At 40.8% G+C, this 19,830-nt stretch overlaps 1 protein-coding gene across 9 annotated transcripts in view; it reads right to left on the bottom strand.

Annotated features, from left to right (window-relative positions):
- The window catches only part of EBF1 (EBF transcription factor 1), a 430,756-nt gene that overhangs the window by 27,841 nt on the left and 383,085 nt on the right, over nucleotides 1-19,830 (bottom strand). For all 9 annotated transcript variants that reach the window (XM_044947384.2, XM_006052632.4, XM_006052633.4 and 6 more), the window contains one exon: nucleotides 5,598-5,686. In XM_044947384.2, coding sequence (XP_044803319.2) covers nucleotides 5,598-5,686 — 89 coding nt within the window. The remainder of the gene's footprint in view (nucleotides 1-5,597; nucleotides 5,687-19,830) is intronic.

Here is a 19,830-nt window from a genome sequence, read left to right as displayed (position 1 = left end):
GGCCTCACTCTCCGTCTCACCAGCACCTTTACTGACACCTGCTGGAATGAAGAACCACCCTTGCTCCCTGGACAAAGATAACCCCCTCCTTTTTCCTCCCCTTTGAGGGCAGTTATAGGCAAGCACTTAAAATACTGTGATCACTTACAGTAGATTAGAATTTTTTATTGGTGCCCTGTTTCCATAACAACACGAAGACAGCAGATGACTTAAGCTAAGCTTGCAAAGCAAAAGGCTGCTCATCTGGCAGTTAAAATGAATACAGTTCATTTCACAAGTTTCCCATATGGACTCTTAGTGTATGGTAATGAGGAGACCATATGGTGAGAGAAAATGCAGTGAGAACAATTGGGTTCCACTGGCTGAGTGGGAAGTAGGGAGAGAAAATCCGGGTGAGAGATTCCGGTGTGTGCACTCTCTGGGTTCAAGGTTTGGTTGAGGTTTGTTTGGGTTTGCGTTTGGGATGGTTGTGTTCCGTAGGGGTTTCGTGTTTCTTAATCTGTTCCTTAATATGTCGGCTGCGTGAAATGACAAACATCTTGCAAATTTTGCAATATCATTCATCACAAACTGTCAGCAGTGTTTGCAAATCTGACTTGCAAGATCTTTTAAATGTGTTGTGCTTAAAAGGCAACAGTACTAAGTTTTTAGACAAAGTGCAGGAAAATTTAAGCACTTCTGACAAGCAGAAACATTAACAGTAATCATTTTAAAAACACTTGCATCTTTTGCCTGCGTGTTTAGCTGTAAATAATGCTAGAATGTATAAAAGCTTTAAAGTAAAAAATGTAATAAATACTTTTTATTATGTTTCATAAAGGATAACAACAACAAAAAAAAAATGCTGTGCATCGTGTGCACGTGTTATCTATAGGTACAGAGGTATGGAGATACCCCACTCTCCTCCCTGCTCACCAGACTGGAAAGTGGGGAGGACAGCTTGAGAAAGGCTCTAAAGTCAACTCTGTACTATACATGCTTCATAAAAGATGAATATAAATGCATTAGTTAGACACGGTGAGCTAAATTAGAAGGTCAGGCAGGGCTGGGAGGGCTGAAAAATCACACAACCAATGAGTGTAATTACTCTTTTTTAAGTCTATTAAGTGGTGTTGTTCTATCAAGGCTCAAGGGTATAGGACATGAAGAACAAGATAAAGTAATGTGTATTTATTACTCCCACTGGATCAATTTACCAGATATTTTCAGCTCCATAAAGCAAAATACACAAATGTCGCCTTTGTTACTTTTCTCAAACTGCTTTATTTTCTCTAAAAGAGGGACTGGCTCTTGGAGAAGAGACACATTTGCCCTGTGCAGGTCCCCATGCCAAACCCTCTGGGGGGGAAAAGAGAGAAAGCTGGTGCATGTTTAAGTAGGATGGGGCTGAGGTTAGGCGAGGTACAGGAGAGAGAAGCCTGTGGCCTCAAGGCAGAATTACTTGGGTTTCCAGAATTGGAGGGAAATGGGAACTTGATGCAGCGAGGCCCGAGGCCCTGCGTGCAAACCCTAGCTTTCCCATGTGCTTGCTGTGAGTGGCACACCGCCAGCCCTCTAGAAACTCTGACCCTGTGATGTGGGATGTACCCGTCTTTCCAGGAATAATAGCCCCCATATACTGAAGTCTCGCTATCCGCCCGAGAGGCCCCTTGCATAAATTATCTCATTAACACCCAACAGCCACAATGTGGGGCAGCTGCTTTCCGAAGGAGGAATCTGAGTCTGGGAAGGGTGAGTCCATGCACAGACAGTGCAGGCGGTTTTCAAAATCCATGTCCACCTAACCTGAGTCTCCCCTCCTGACCGCCGTGCTTTTCAGAAACCTTGATAAAGCCATGCCAGGCACATTGCGGGCACGACATACATGTTACTGATTCCTTGGGCCTCACTACAGACATGTGAATGCCGGCCAAGCACGATGCCTCTGTACTGATGCTCACGGATCACTCAGGAAGACAGCTGGCAAACTGAAACGGGACAGGGACACCTCTGGCCTTCAAAACAGAGACAGCCAGCTCCTTGCTCAGTACTTCTGGAGGGCCTCCTGCATCTCAGCATCTCAGAGCTTCTGAGTGACCACAGTCGCCGTCCCCCTCACCTCCACATGATAAGAAAAGTCAACTTTCACCCCAAAGTTGGTCAAAAGTTCCTCTCCCTCCTGCCAGGATCCAGAGAGGCAGGCACATCTGTATGACAGAAGAGAATGCTGCAGCTGGAAACCCTCAGCCTGCCCTTCTCCACACACACATGAGAAACGAAACCAAGTCACACCTGGTCTTTGCATAATGACAGGATTTTAAATCGGTGTGTATGGCAACTATCCCTGATGGTAGCTTTTGGGGACAAAAATCATCTACAGAGAAGGATTCCCACTTGCTCCCATTTTCTCATTTGGTAAATGGGAATGAGGTCTGCTTTCCCGACTTCTCTCACAAGAGGGGCTCCCATAAAACAAAGCATGTACAAGTTCTTTGAAAAAGCGCAAGCCAGTATACAAAGGCATATTATTATGGAAAGCTGTCTGCTTGGTCTTTGGAGCAGTTTCATTTGACAGAATATGTGGGTGGTTGTATGAATCTAGCTTTGTCTATTCACAAACACATGGGTTTAATAAAGTGGAGTTTGTTTTTTAAGGTGTGTGGTCCATGGCGCACTGAAACACTCCTGTTTGACAAACACTGACCACGATTCTAAGAAAGGCGGAGCCCGTTTTCATCCCTCAAACAATGGACAGCGGGACTATAAATCTCCCAGGTCCACAGGAATACCTCGTGCTGGCTCCATCCGCCACTTCCTGACCCTGCTCTTGAACTCTCACTCCACCTTCACATTCAGAGCCAAGAGGACACCACTCTGATCTGAGTCACAGAGGGAGCTTCCTGGGGTGGGCTCTGGCCAAAGCTCTCGCACGGTGCAGTGGCTGGATGCAAGCTATGGAGTGTTTCCTTAACACACAAACCCATTGTGTCCTTGATTACTCTTCCCAAACCCAGGAAAGCAGGGCTGGGAATTTCACCATCGGGCCACCAGGGACGAAGTGACACGTGCCTGGGCTATTTGTTCAACGCTTCTGAACGTGATGTGCAACTGTGAAGATGTTTTTAAAAGCAAATACACAACACTCAACCATATATTCCTGTTTCTCTCCTTTCTTTATGAATAAGTACTGCTTGGGAGCTAGAGACCTCAACCATTAAACCAAATTTGTCTCCTGTTTTTTCAGCAAATATTTATAGAGTGGCAGCGGTGGGCCAGAAACTATACCATGTAGCACACAGGATTACTTTTTTTTATCCTGATGTGATCCCGGTAATGTCTGCATGGTTATTTTACCCCCATTTTATAGATGAAGAAACTGAGGCACAGAAAATAAAGCATACAGTCCACTGCTGACCCAGATTGGGATTTCCTGAGTGGCAGAGATTGGTTAGGAGAGCTCTCCAAAGTCAGAGTCTCATTCTCACAGCTGGCAAATAATCATAGCTACCTTTTTGTTGAGTGATTAAGTGATGAAGGCAACCCCCCAAAGAAGGAAATATTACTATCTCCATTTGACACAGAAGGAAATTGAGAGACAGAGTGGTAAAGAATTTTGGGGCAAAAAGGAATTTTGACCCAGACGACAGAGCTGGAGGTGCCATGGTTCTGAGTTCCACCTCACCCAACCTGACTCTCCAGTCCCTTCAGCAGACTCGAGAGAGATGCCAAATGAAAGTGAAAATGGTTCCCAAATGGAAACAATGGGAAGAATCTGCTATGCACTCCTGACTTCTTTCTACCACTCAGAAACCTTAGGTACTGACCACTGGGTGGACACATATTAATTACATCCTTGTGCTATGAAATTATCAATTATTTTCCCATAGGAAATGCATGGGAGCTAGGTTCTTGCCAGACAAAGGAAACTAAAGATAATTCTCTCCACGGCACACCTATGCTGCAGAAGCAAAGGAACAGTCACTATTACTCTTAGATTCTCGAATTGCTCACCGAGAATAAGTCAGGGTGAAAGGGAAGGAGGTGTAAGGTGGAGGCCCCTTGCAAAGACAAGGATCTGAACAGACTGACACATCATAGGGTTTCTTCCTCAGGTGAAATGCTCTCAGGAAGTTTTCCTAAGGTGAACAGCACCTAGTGGAGGTGAAACTGTAATGGGAACTCAGGGTTGAGACTGAAGGCTCTGTAGTTCTTCCCAGGCTTAGGAGAGGACAGACTTTGCTTGTCACAGTTCTTCCTCTCTTCCGGCAGGCAGGGCCCCTCACCACCCTGCCAGCCCCTCATATCTGTGCATCAGTTTCAGGGGGTGGGGTAGCTTTCTCCTGGACAAGGCCCATTCTGACAGGTGGCCCTGCCCATCCCCCATGCAGCAGACCCCACAGGTAAGATGTGATGATGAACTGATCACCTAAAGAAGTTTGCTGAGCTAGGAAGGATGTCAATTTCATTTTTGTAGGTGCTTTACAAGGGGAAACAGACCTGGAGACGACATATCTCTAGACTTACTGTGGCTTGTGTAGTCAATGAAATTTCACTGTGCATCGTCCTGCCCTTTGACATTCTTTAGCATTTAGCATTCTCTCCTCTGAGTCCTCACACAGCATTGGTTGTCCTTTTGTTAAATGTGGCTATTGTTTTCTGTTGTGCATGGTGTTGTATATACAGCGATGGGACTATCTCAACACTGACAACGGTACAGAAGAGAAACCAGCAGACGTGCGTTTCCTTTTTTCTGCACTGGCAATTAATGACACACCACTGTATGACATATATTGCTCTGACTGGCATTTCTGTTTAATTTCTCCCAATTGTGTCTTAGGTGGGATGTTTCTGGAGGGAAGAGGCTCATGTCTCAGTGACCCAAATGCAAGATCTGCCAATATGTTTTCCTTTGAGCTCTAGCTATTCTCCCCTCACCAGGAATAAGTAAAGACTGTCATGGGGGTAGAAAGCAATATTCTGTTTCTTCTTGAGAAATGATATGATAGAATGATTAATAATCTGGACGTTGGAGCCAGGCTTCGTGGATCTGAATCTCAGTTCAGCAGTTTACATGTTGTGTGACCTTAGGCAATTGATTTAACCTCTCTTTAGTTACTTTCTTCTCTAAAATAGAGGTGGTCCTGGTACCAATCTCCAAGGGTTTTTGAGAGGAAGAAATGACATAAGTGGGCTTCCCAGGTGGTGCTAGTGGTAAAGAACCCACCTGACAAGGTAGGAGACCTAAGAGATGCAGGTTTGATCCCTGTGTCGGGAAGATCTCCTAGAGGAAGGCCTGGCAACCCACTCCAGTATCCTTGTGTGGAGAATCTCCATGGACAGAGGAACCTGGTGGGCTGTCGTTCTTAGGGTTACAAAGAGTCAGACATGACTGAAGCAACTTAGCATGTATGTACAATGACCCAAGTACAAATAAGTACAACATTACCTGGCACATGAGTGCTTATTACTTTGATTACTGCTTACCTTACTGTACTAAACACACAAAGCACAGAAATACTGAGTTGCTTCTCTATGAAATTTTATCAGTAGCAAAATTTTCTGCCAATCATCCAAGCCCACATCTCCAGAGACTACAAACCAAAGAGAAGGTATCCTACCTTTGGCAAACGCTCAGGGTCACCAGGGTGCCGGGGAATAACCTTCTGTAACCTCTGGAAACCATAATCAATGGTGGGTTCGTTGAGCGCTGCAATGAAGAAGTCATATAATTAGAACAATTTCAGGAAATAAAGCAGCATATGATTTGCAGCACTTATGGTGTGGAAATAACTAAGAAGTCCAAGGTTTCATTGATACTTTTGAATTAGATCGTAAAATGATGGACAGATGATCCCTTTTGTTGAACACTTCTACCATCTAATTCCTGCTCTTTACCATGGTGGGGACTGACTCACTCTAAAGAACATGAGAAGCAGATCCTGAACTCTGCTCTTCTGGCCAAATTCCATATTTCTTACATTGTTGAAGGTAGAGAGTAAAATGGAATTGGATATGAGGCTATAGGATTTCCTTTAGTCAGAAGGTTGGGTTAAAACACTGGAAGGCTTGTCCAAGGGTGTTTACAGTCATAAACAGCGTAAGTATCTGCATAGCTACAAAATATTGAGTGGCCTTCAGCTGATAGAGGATCTCAATGCCAGCAGTGGCAATTAAGCAAGAGTGTGGCGATGGGCACAGGAGACTGGATCTTCTCAGTATGCAAAGCCTGTGCTACCCTTGGAAGACTCCGAAAAGAGACAGGTATTGAAAATGCCCTTGATATGACACCCTCACATCTAAGATGACAGACTGATGCACCAACATAATATTATTTCAGGAAAAGGCTAACCCCTATGGAGCAACTAGCTTAGAACAGCTGGGTCTCCAAGATGAATTTTTAAAAAGAGTAAAAGAAGAGCATAATATTTGTGGAGATAGTGGGCCTTTCTGTACCCTAATTGACTACACTTTCTTCAAAGCATCCTTAAATTCAACTCGCCACAAAGTGGACTCTGGTATATCATTTTCAAAGTTCCTCCCCAGGATATGAAATATCTCCAGCCTTCCTTGCCTGACCAGAAAAAGATGGCGGCTCCATCCTCTACCTCATTCCTCATCTCCTCTAAGTGATGGGTGGGTGTGGGGGTTTGTTCTTTTATTTTTAGTGTAACCAAAGTATTCAAACACATAGTTTCTCCCTTACTGAATAAAAAGACATTTTGCTATATACATTAGAAAACAAGGTGCCACATGCTTTACTTAAAATGCATTTCCATTAACCTAAATTTTAAAACTAAGATTCATACTACTGTTAACTTTAAAAAACTGTATTAAATTCAAATAGGTCCCAAGGCTAATGGAAGCAATTTGTATACCAACCCAAACTGACTGGCCCACTTTTCAAAATACAGGTATGATAATCTTGTGGTTTTAAAAGGACATTTAAATTGAAAGACTGTGAATTTAGTACATAATTATACCAATAGAACCCTTTAACTTGTCAACTTGTAAATCTAAAAGGCTATCAATCATTTCTAAAGAGGAAATAAACCTTAAAATTCCTTGATTGACAGTGCTTACTTTTTATGTAAGAAAAAAAAAATGAAGGGAAAAAAGGCTGCATAAAGTGGCCAGAAATCCATTTACAAAAGTACATTGTTTTACATAGGTGAGTAAAAAGCCAATAATTACACCTCCAAAAGATATATAAATCAGAGTAAGTACTTTTTCCTCACTTGTGTATTTTAAGTTGGAGTGAACTTCAGGTAACTTTTTATTAAGAAGATTTCTTTTACCCAAATGCAGTGCTTGCTTAAGTTGTTAATATAGTAGCATTTTCATTTAAGATAATGTAATCATTTTTGCAAATATGAGATTTAGCCATTTCTCCCACTTACCACTTCCAAATGCTAAACTTTCAATCTGTCTCTTGTGGAAATTAACTAAAATTACACCCAAGTGAACCAAACCTCTCTATACTAGTATATGAGTTAAGGCATAATATTTATTATTCCTCCCATTTTATGAATTACTTTCTAAACCCTTGAGAAGAATTCTTTTTTCAAATTAGACTTGTAGAGAAAAAGCCATAGAATTCTTTATGCAGGGGAGCTGTGACTCATAAAATCCCCAGTATTTAATCAAGAAATGCACAAGAGCAACAGGAATGAGCACCTAGGTTAACCTGTATATCACATATCTCCCACCCATAATGCTAATTGCCAACAAAGACGTTTAACCATAAAAACAGCTGTAGGCAATTAAACGTATTATTTTTAATACCTAAAGATATAGTTCAGCATGCTGAAAAGTCTAATTCTTGGTTTTACTTTTCAGTGTAAGCCACCAATAAAACTTGACTTGTCGACCTACCCCTTCAGCTGTTTGCATAATGAATTAATTCCTACTGTGTCAAGAAACTCGTGGCTGTTAACTGAATGACTGTCTGATGTATTAGGGGGAGGATGTATTTCTCTGACTACAGGACCAACTCACAGCAGAAAGACTGACATTTAGTATCCACAATTAAAAGAACTGATTCAAATATCATATAGAACTAATAGTTAAAGAGCTGAGGAGAAGTCATTCTGCTGCCACAAACAGTAATTGAATTAGATATATTAAACTCATTATTCAAAGAAAAATAAGCATCTAGTCTATGGAAGTATGCTATGTGAGGGGAAATATTTTAGGTAGAGGGACAAAGGCTTTTAATTTATTTCCCATGCCTCTATGATTTGCTCTACACTCATATTTTTTATTAACCTGCCCTCAATTTAGGTACTGAATATTTCAATGGCATTGTCCAGTGCTGTAAACAAAGATTAACACTAAAGATATGTAAGCAAAGCTCATTGTCTTAATTCAAAGTTGCCTGATGATTTCTCTGACTGCACTGACTAAAGAAAAGTATTAAACCAATTACCAAGTGAGAAGGGCCATCTGATAAAGATTATTACTGATAAAAAATAAAACCCTGAAAACTGATTAACAGTCTAGGGAGGGGGATGGCTAAATTATGGCACACCCATAGGAATATGATGGAGTCCTCAAAAGCAATGCTTTGGGGAAAAAAATAGGAAAAAATATTTAGTGGCATAAAATATATTGCTATGCCAAGAAGCAGATCACAGAAGCATTTTGCCATATGGCTACTTTTTTTTAATGAACATATACAGAGAAGAAAGAAAAGGTTTCTGTGTATAAACTGCTTAACAGTAGTTCTAAGAAGTGAGTCTTAAAGTTCTTTTCTTCCTTCTCTTTGTGCTGTGCATTGTATACATTTTCCACAATGAACATATATTACTTTTATAATCAGAGAAAAAGGTTAAGAGCAAGAGATTGTTCCCAAGATGGAATCTGACCTGCTTGTATAAAGTAATGACATAAGAAACTTTGCCTTAAAAGGGGTCTGTATACCCTTTAATAACCTTGCCTAGGTTATTACAGACCATAAGAAAAATAAGTAGTATACTTTCAGCCAGTTGTATAAATATGTGACTATTCATAAACTCTCTGAAAATCAACAGAGAAGGTAACGGGGAGGAATCATAAAGAATGGTATATTTATTTTCATCAGTGGGGGTAGTCGTACCTTAGGGACATACATCTACTCTGCAAGAATGTAATATAAAGTTAATCCTTCAACAAAGTGACTTCATTGTATTCAAGCACAGGGCTCAGGGGGCACCAGAAGAAATGTAACTAGTCAGTTTTTTCCCCTCAAAATTTGGGACAATTCTGAGAATTTGGTAGAGAAAGAATAAAACTTAATCAGATGTGATTAGTCCCAAAGTATAAGTATCTGAGGTTGTAAAAAGAAAAAACAAATTGTCAACTGCAAAAGGATTGCAGTGATGAGAGCCCCTCACGTCACCCCATTTCCAAACACCTAGTCCACACTCTGAATAGGGTTTGAGAGGCTGTTATCCCAAACCAGCTAGAGATGGTAACAGAAAAAGAGAGGCTCAGAGGTTTAGAAAAATCCATAATCCCAAAGATGAAAAGCTTCCATTTTTAAACCAGAATAATAAAACGGGACCAATGAGGGTACTTTAAAAATTCCATAAGATGAGACTACCCTGGTGGTTCAGTGGTTAAGACATTGCTCCCAGTACAGGGGGCATGCATTAAATACCTGGCCAGGGAACTAAGATGCCACATACCACATGGAACAGGGGAAAAGAAAAATAAGAGGAAAAAATTCCACAAGATAATTAATTGTCCATTGATTCTATAATCATTTTTAGTACCTCCCATGTGGTCAGATGATGATGATAGGAATTAACTCTTTTATGTCACAAAAGCCCTTAAATGATGTCAGTGACATCACCGACTTGATAGATTTGAGTTTGAGCAAGACCTAGGAATTGGTGATGGACTGGGAAGCCTGGCATGCTGCAGTCCATGGGTTCACAAAGAGTCAAACACAACTGAGCGACTGAACTGAACTGTAGCCCTTAAAAATAAAAGACACAAGTACCCCAGTGTTCACTACAGTACTGTTTACAATAGCCAGAACATGGAAGAAACCTAGATGTCCACTGACAGACGAATGGATAAAGAAGTTGTGATAGATATATACAATGGAATATTACTCAGCCATAAAAAGGAACAAATCTGAGTCAGTTCTAGTGAGGTGGATAAACCTAGAGCCTGTTATATAGAGTAAAGTAAGTTAGAAAAACAAGTACCTTGTATAAACACATATATATGGACTCTAGAAGAATGGTAATGATGAACCTATTTGTAGGGCAGCAGCAGACACACAGACATAGGGAACAGACTTGTAGACACAGCGGGAGGAAGGAAAGGGCAGGACGAACTGAGAGAGTGGCAGTGAGACATATATTACTGTATGTAACATAGACAGGCAGTGAGAATTTGCTGTATGATGCAAGGGAGCTCAACCCAGTGCTCTGTGACAGCCTAGAGGGGTGGGTGGGCTGGAGGAGGAAGGAAGTTTCAAGAGGGTGGGGACATGTGTGTACCTATGACTGATTCATGTTGATGCATAACAGAAATCGATACAACACTGTAAAGCAATTATCCTTAAATTAAAAATAAATAAATATAAATAAGCTGTCTGAGAGGTGTACATAATCTCGCCCTAAAGAGAGAGAACTGCTCTGATTGTAGGGTTGTAACCCAGCTCCAGCTCCCTTGGCCAGGCTTTCTTCCTGCTCAGCGATGCATCCTCTTGCCTCCTTGATGGTCAGATGGTGGGTCACCCCTCTGCTCCTCTGACACTAGCATCACACTCCATTCCACAGGGCCATGTGGATTGAAAGACCGGCCGGACTACTGCGGAGCCACAAACATTTGCATTCAAGATTTCCTGTCCTGATCACTCTTAGAGGTAGATACATATTAGTCGAGAAAGCTTAATAAGACCTCATGGAGCTGTGTACATGCATACACTACAGGAAGTCTGAAACTTCCCTATCAGTGCACAAAAGTTGAGATTAAATGACTCTACACAGCAGAGCAAGTTTGCAGGGCAGATGTATCAGCTGACATTTCAGCAGGGTCCTCTCAGCTACGACAGGATACCGGGGAATGGGTATTGGGACGAAGCATAGGATCCATGCATGGAGGCTCAGTAACACTGGAGTCATTACTTTTCAAAAAGGAAAAGTTAAATAATAGTTTAGAAAACATCAAAGCACTTCATGTGGCCTTATGTAGGGTCAGCTTATAAATGGCTCTGGGTTCCCTCCCAACCTCACAATCTCCAACTCCCCTAAAGGAAACCAGCAACTTTCCACGCAGAACCAGTCTACACAGAGCCGTTCCCCTTGGGGCTTCAACCAAGGTTCTGGTCAAGACAGAAAAGCTCTGGTTATATAAAGCTATTTACAGGGTTCAGATGTCCACATGGCTACATGCAAAGAAAATTTAGAATAATACAACCAGATTTAATATACTACTCGCAAGGACAAGATTACAAAACTCAATCAAAACATCTGGTTATGAGTCAATCCTAACCAAATATATATGTGGATTGTGGCCTTTTCATGCCTTTAGTTGTCATTTCTTTAATCCACTTCAAAAACACATCAAATAAAGAAAAATCTCTTTAAGAGGATTTATTTGCAAATTAAAATCGTATAATCAAGACAAATGCATTCTCAGCTATGAGAACTGAATTTTCTCTTTGCCAGGTTGCCTTTTAGAGAAAATACTCCTTGGTCCTCCTTAACTTCTAGAATAGGTACCCCTGGAAACAACGGGAATAAAAGGCAAGAGAGTTGTGTTCCCCAACATCAAGGGAACAGCGCTTTGGGTGCCATTCTAACATGAGAGCTCAGAGTCCCCTTGCTTTTTTGGCTCAGTGACTCAATGCAGTGCTTTAACATATTTTCTGGGGTTTTAATTTCCTTTTTTTAATGGTTGTGTGACATGATGTCATTTTGACTGGAAATAAAAAGAATGCAGATATTAGAAAGGTAATATTTATATTCTATTGCCATTTAATGTCCAAACAAATATCTAGACTCAATGCCAAGTAATAAATAAGGCCTCATAGCAGAGGCAATGATAAAACCAGCACCTGGGTCTCCACGCTTCCCTGGTGACTACTCTATATTTGAACTAAAGGAATAGCAGCAGAGCATTTCCCTTCAAGGCAGATCCATTCTGGGCATAAGAGTTATTACATATGTGTTAGGCAGAGTCTTTTTGTTCCATAATGGCCCTATTTTTCCCTCAGTCACTAAATTAACAACCAGAGGTGAACAATAAAACAGCAAGTTATCTTCAGGAACCTGTCCTTAAGACTGACTTAAAAAGATATAAACCTCAAAATCAACCAGAAACCTAAACAAGAGCCAGAAATATGCTTAATGAAGAAATGTGTTGCATTTCCAGCCGCTTGGATGTTTCATCTCTCGCCTAGATATGTAGGGCACACAGGCATTCCGGGTTGCCTCTTCCCGGAAGGGATACACTCCCTAAGAAACCTAACACCAAATCCCTTGCAAGCAGAGCCCCTGCTTTCGGTGTGAAATGCTTTCACAGCCTGGCGCCCTGCCCCAGGAGCCAGGGAGGCTCAGAGGAGCTTTAGGAAGAGGCTCACTGAACTGCAGAAAGCTGTCACTGAACCAGAAGGGTGTCAGGATGAAGCCAACATGGGCAGAATGTACCAACAGAGGAGCCAAAGAAAAACGTCCAAACTGGCTCTGAACATGCTCTGATTTCTTATTTGTAGTCTTCAAACCTCTTGATGTGGAGCAACAACACTGAGACTCAAAAGTAAAGCAAAGGAAGTAATACCTCTCTCTACTGTAGGTCCCATCAGAGGTACAGCTGGCTTGTGTGGCTGCATTCTCTTTACAGAGACTGGAGCCAGAGCCTGCGAGGTAAAGACTGGAGAGAGAATGGGAGCTGCAAAGTGGATCAGAGCCCAGTATGAAGAAATGCACGGGCTCTGGGAGAGAGAGGTGGAGGACCCTGAGGACTGTCGCTTGGAATGGTTTTAAAAGGATTGCATGTATTTGGAAATTAATAACTCCTCCAGAAGTGAAAGCAATCAAGAGCAGGAAGCAAGAATTAAGAGCGACTTGTTTTTGTTTTCCAACATGGAAAAAGCTTGACTGTTTTCCTAAAAGGAATATATTCTTATTGTATAAAAAATACAAAAGAAATGCAAAACAGTGGGGGAAAGCCCCATAACAGATATACTTTTGAGTGAGTGAGTGAGAGTTACTCAGTCATGTCCAACTCTGCAAACCCATGGACTGTAGCCTGCCAGGCTCCCCTGTCCATGGAATTCTCTAGGCAAGAATACTGGAGTGAGTTGCTCTTTATTAGTGTGTAGGCTTTCAGGCATTCTTACAATGTTGGTTTATATAAATATAGATTATACACATATTCATATCCATCTCATTCTTTTTAATAGTTGTAGCATATTATATTATATGGATGTCCATAAAATTTATGCAATAAATCCCCTGTTAGTGGGGATGCATTTTTTTCCCCAAATTTTCACTGCTTAAGTGTTGGAATGAACAACATTCAGGAGAAATTCTTGGATAAAAGAATATATACATTTCAAGACTTTTGATTCATATATTTCCTAAAAATCCTCATAAAATATATACCAATTTACACGTCAATGGGTTACTTTTGAAGGAATCTGCAAAAGAAAACTAATTTTTAAGATTAGTTCATTCCTGAACTCAATTATTCTCTAAGTTATAAGGACCTCTGAATATTTTTAATAGATGTTAAAGATCACAATGATTCCTTGGAGAAGTGTCATTTCAAACATACCCCGAGGTCATATAAAACCCTTTTCCCAGTAATATCCTAGCGCTTTATAGACCTTATCTCATTGATTCCTTTAATATGCCCTTGACATAAATGTTACAATTTATTACTCTCAATTTGAAGGTGAGAAACTGAGGCACTGGAAGAGCTGGCTGCAGGAATCAGAACAAAAGCCTCAGTGCTCTACTTACTAGGCCAAGATGACTATTTTAATATTGATAAATCTCAATTAGCAGCATATTGACAAGTCCAGCTACCAAATCAATTAAACGGCACCTTTTTTTAAAACTAAGTATCTGTGCAACAGAAATGCAGCACTAGGAGGAATCCTTGTGCCGGACTCCTGACTTTTACAGGTGAACACGCACTTGGCCTGATTTTTTAAAGCTCACTCTGTCAACAGGCACAAACCTATTGGAGAAGCCCCCCTGGCATTTTAAACTTGCCTCCCAAATGATCAAGAAACTGTGCTTTCTGTCTCATCAAGTTCTTCTTATAGGTCTGAGCTGTGCTCTCAGAAGTTGATTTGTCTTTTGAGAAAAAGAGATACATAATGCTGTTGAGATCCATTAAACTGACTTATTTCCTACCATAACTAACTGGTATTTTCTAGAAGATCTTTGATGAGAGGCAAAAGTGGAGCATTTCTTAAACATACCCCCTTCTTGCCCTGGAGGGTTATACTCTTATCTAAAACGGGAAGTAGGTGAATGTAGAATCATTAGGGAAAATTCTACTGCTCTCTAACTGTGATGAAGTTGATGAGGTTGCCCCGGTTACTACGTATGATGTGCTCTTAACAGTTTGGCCTTCCAGGATCCTTAGTTTTCCAAATATGATGCAAGTTTAAAACTAAAATTAAATCCCTCAAGCAAACAGAAACTTAAAGATCTCCAGGATTTTTTTTTTTTTTTTTTTTTTTTTGCCTTTCAATCTCTTCCATTTTGGAGTTTCTTTTTTTTAATTAATCACTTATGATTAGGTTTCAAAGCCATATTTGCTCAATTGAACGCAGAGAGGACAGCTGTCAGTGTGTAATGGATGCTGGTGTTTTAAGAATTGGAGGCCAACACATTCTGTATTTCTTCCTTAATGTTTAAAGGTAAATCCATCATTCTCTTCCCTACTGACATATCTTCTGATATAACAAGAGTAATATTCCTTATATAATTGTTCTTCAGATTTCTTCCCAAAGAGTTTTGACAATAACTGTTATCAAGGGGGTAAAATCACCCACCCTGTCTGATGAACATGTTTTCTTGTGTTCCCACCCAAGCGAGTGCTTGACACTGTACTTTTATCATCCAGTGTGTTCAGAATGAGCTTAGAACAGCAATTGCCGGGAATAGGCAGGCGATAAACCGCATTGATTTAACACATCTTGTTTTCAATCATGCTCGGATTTTCTGAGCACGCATTTTTCCTGTACTCCGGCTTGTAGCTTTTATCTGACGAGCTGATCCCTTTTCACTGGAAAATGAAAAGGTCGCACAATAAGACACGGTTTACTGGAACTTGAACGCGCACCAGGGAAAGTATTTTAGATAAATACTGTCAGACATAGTGGAGCTGAATTTCAACAACACAATTGTTAAACAACAATACTTATTACTCTCCTAGAACAAGCTACCAGCGTCTTATAGTTCTCAGCAGGGAAGAGCACTGAGTCAGGCGCCAAAGCTCAGAAAGCCCGCTCTGTGCCTCGCGCTAACGGAGCGCGGAGTTTGGGGCCGTGGTTCCACTTGGGACTGTTAACATCACAACTCAAAAACTACTGCCTCTGTCACACAGTTGCTTCCTCTAAGCCAGGGGGCAGGCTGCAGAAGAGCTGGGTGACGAAGTCACAGCAGAGTTCTGCAGACAGGTTGGGAGGGGAGAGCAAGATCCCAAGAAGTGACCAAAGTGTGATGGCAAAGAGCCTATTCATTCCACTAAGAAGACAGGAGAGTACTTGTGACCAACAGATACTTGAGGATTAAGTACTTATTTGGTTATATTCTAATGGACTCAAAGAGAACGTGTAACAAGTATGCTGTGTGGAGCGTTAATAATGGCCTTGCAGATAAGCCTAGAGGTTTTTGTCAGCCTGGACTCCAACCTTAATAGCATGTGATATAAAATAAATGAAGTCAGCCTTCTTCAGTGTTGACCCGACCTAGTGATGATTATTACTGCCTAGCATTAGCCTTTGATTTAGCCAGAAAGTCTGCTCTGCCTGAGTGTTTGAGGCTGGAATCCTACCTTTTCAGCCTCAACACACATCCTGAATGTATTATATCTCTATTCATTTTCTGTGCTAGAGCTTCTTGAACTTTCTCCCTTCGCAGTTATTATTAGGCATCTCAATAATTTTTTCACAAAGCCTTCAAGCCAAAAGAAATGCCCGACAATCCTGCTTAATTAACTACTTAGGTCCAAATAGATTAGTATTTATATCCTCACATCTTAACATTTATATCCTAATAGCTTAGTTTCTTGAAAAAAAAAAAAAAACAGAAATGGAAATTAAAAATAATATAATAATCCTTTTAATTCATCCTAAAATAATCACAGGAACTTACTCGTGGGATGTGTGCTCCTATTGAGCACAGCACAACTTCTCAAAGTTTCAAGTAAGATCGGACATTGACAGCCACTTTTCTATTCCAAGATGATTTTCACAGCAACTGCTGAAAACTCAGCCTTGCAAAGTTATGATTCCATCAAAAGGAAAACAGTGCAATCGAATAGTGAGCTCTGAACCACCTGGAACTAGCAGCTTGTCTGATACCTGACAAAGTACCACTTGTTTCCCTTTAATTTAAACAGCCCATGTCACCCTGGACATTTGCAGGGACACCTGGTGCATAAGTTTAAGGAAACATGGACTACTTAGAAGCTTACTACTACTAAGTCGCTTCAGTCGTGTCCAACTCTGCGAACCCATAGACGGCAGCCCACCAGGCTCCCCCGTCCCTGGAATTCTCCAGGCAAGAACACTGGAGTGGGTTGCCATTTCCTTCTCCAATGCATGAAAGTGAAAAGTGAAAGTGAAGTCGCTCAGTCATGTCTGACTCAGCGACCCCATGGACTACGGCCTACCAGGCTCCTCCATCCATGGGATTTTCCAGGCAAGAGTACTGGAGTGGGGTGCCATTGCCTTCTCCGACTTAGAAGCATAGAATCAATTAGATGCTAAGATGCTACAAGGATCCATTGCATTCATTGTGTCTTTTGTTCTAATTATTAATATAATAACAGCACCAGCTAACACTTTCTAAGGACTGACTATGTGCCAAGCACTATACATAGATTAACCTATCTGCTCTTTACAAAAACCTTAAAGGGAAGTGTAATTGTTATTCTCATTATACAGAGAAGGATACTGAGGCCTAGAGGAATTAAACATTTTGCCTCAATCCATAGAGCTAACGAGTGAAAGGCTAGAGATTCAAGAGCAGTAAGTCTGCCTCCCAAGGCCTGCTCTTAACCTCTCTGATAGAATAGCCTAGCTAAGACAACCGAGAGATCTCCAGGACAGGCCTCTAGCAATTCTAGGCCTGTAGTGCTCCTCTAATGCTTTTCTTGCTCCCAATATTCCCCTCTACGTACAGTCTGTTCTAATTCTTACTTTTGTCCCAATTTATGTCCTACTCTAGCCTCATTTGACTTGCATTTCTTTAACAGCACACTCTCTGCCTCTGTTCCAATCCTTTAGAGTAAGACAGAGCTAGATTATCATCCGGGTATGTGACTGACCAGCTATGCGCCTGCTGGAAAGTCACATTCTTTATGTCTCCTAGTACGTATTATGAAGATGTGATATAATACTATTTGTATAATGCTTTGTACACAAAAAAATACTCAATAGGCAGTTGTTATTACTAAAAACAGAATACCTGACATGATCTTGAAATAGGGGCAGATGTGGGGAATACAGGAATAACTAGATATATTTATGTATTCTCCACCCTCAAGAAACTCCAGAGGCTAGAGGGACATAAAGACAGAAATGGAATTCTGTAACAATGTGATAATTACACCATGAGGATGCAGAATTATAAGGGAACATCACGTATTCTTCACTTGTCCTTGAGATTCAGCCTTTCCTTCCCTACTCACACTAATAGGAAATTACAGTTCAAAGAATTCCACCACTTCTGACTCTCAAATGTTACTCTGAAACAGAGCTCTATCTGGAATAAGACATACTTATTTTAAAACCATATAAATTTTGTGATAAAATGGATATAAGATATAGGTGGGAGACACCTAATTCAACTGAGAATTTTATCCCAGAGATGAGTTGTTTTACATTGCTTAATTGATTCAATAAGATTGAGTACTTGCTGCATACAACCAGGTGCTAAAGAAAATGAAAGAGAGAGAGAGAGAGAAATACAACACAGGTGCAGTTTTCCATGCGGTGTCCAGCCAGGAGATGCTTCCATCTGAAAACTCTCCCAGGCACTGTGATGTGCCCGAGAAGAGTTTATAATCCAGGGTAGACAGGACTATTATCAGTCACTCAAAAGATACAAAACTGTAGCATTACTAATGCAGTAATAGTATGCTGCACCGGAGAAGGGGAAAATAATTATCTGTACTGGCATCAAGGAAACATAAACCCAAGAGGTCATATCTGAGTTGGACGTGTAAGGACAAGTAGGATTTTACTACTGAAAAGGGTGGGAAAAGAATTTGAGACAAAAGAAACAGCAAGAGCAAAGGCAAAGAGATGTAAAAGGATATGATGTGTTCAGATACGATTAGATATTCCAGCTTGGGGAAACCATAGTCTAAATACTGGGAGTAGGCTGTCGAAGGGTGACCATGACTAACAGTATTGGCCTGGAGGGCCTTGCTAAGAAATATACCTGGTGAGTAACAGTGGGCTATTAAAGATGTTCCATATCACAGAAGAGACACAATCAAATCTATAGTTCAAAGACACAACCATAGGAGTCCAGTAGAAGATGGATTTTTAAACTCAGAACTATCACAATAATCCAAATGGAAGATAAAAGACAACTAATAATGAGGTGGTTGTGGAGAAAAGGGTAGATTTCAGAGATATTATAGAATATAAGTTTCATGATTTCAGTAACATGGTAGATGTGAGGGATTATAAAAGATGGAGGATGATTCTGACATTTCTAATGTATCTGACTAGGTGAATAGAGTGGCCATTTAGCAGGACAAAGAATGGAAGAAGAAACTATCCACAGAAGGAAAAATCATGAGTTCAACTTGAGAAATGCTGGATTTGGGGTACCAATAAGATATCCATGTGAAAATGTTTAGTAGACAGTTGGAAATAAAGAACTGATATTCAGGGAAAAGATTAAGGATGGACTTAAAAAATTAACACATTATCAGTAACACTGAGATATAGGTAATAGCTGAAGCCATCGATGTGAGATGAGAACAAAGAATACACAGTGCTATAGGGAATGCCAGCAGTTAAGGAACAGTTTGAGAAAGATTCAGAGACAAAAAAAAAAAAAAAAAGGTCGATACAAAACAAAGAAATAAATATCAAGAAAGAATAATGTCCCTAAAATCTAATGAGCTTAAAATTGTCCACACCATCTAGTGTTGCTGGGTACTCGACCAGGAGAGGGCTAGGGAGGAGCTGTCAAAAGAGACCACTCCAAGATGAAGACTCATGACTACTTTAACCCAGAGGCTTGGGCTTTCTTGTGTCTCACTCAATAACCCCCAAATACAAAGATCCAAGCACATCAAATCAGTAAGGGATGAAGGCAAAGCTATTTGCCCAGCTGAAGCTTAGCTAATCACAAGAGGCAGAAGAGAGAAGAGGACATTCAGCCCTGACTGGAGTCACCTCGGTCCTAAAGGAAAGTATAGAACTCCAGGTGCCCTGAGACAAAAACTATGATGCCAAGCTCACGTCTAGGTCTGGCCATTTCTCTTATAAATTGGAAGGTATAGTTGGAAGGGTGGGGATGATGGGATTTTCCATAGCTCTTGAGTTTTTCTGCTCCCAGTCTTGATGCCTGTCTTCTCAGAAGTGGGCAGAACCCAGGTAATCCCTCACAGCACCCAGTTAGGCTCTACTGCTTCTAACATCCTCTACAT

Source organism: Bubalus bubalis, chromosome 9 (assembly GCF_019923935.1).
Source record: "Bubalus bubalis isolate 160015118507 breed Murrah chromosome 9, NDDB_SH_1, whole genome shotgun sequence".
Lineage (NCBI taxonomy): Eukaryota > Metazoa > Chordata > Mammalia > Artiodactyla > Bovidae > Bubalus > Bubalus bubalis.
Note: the sequence above shows the minus strand (reverse complement) of the source record. Positions and strands in the feature narration are given on the sequence as shown.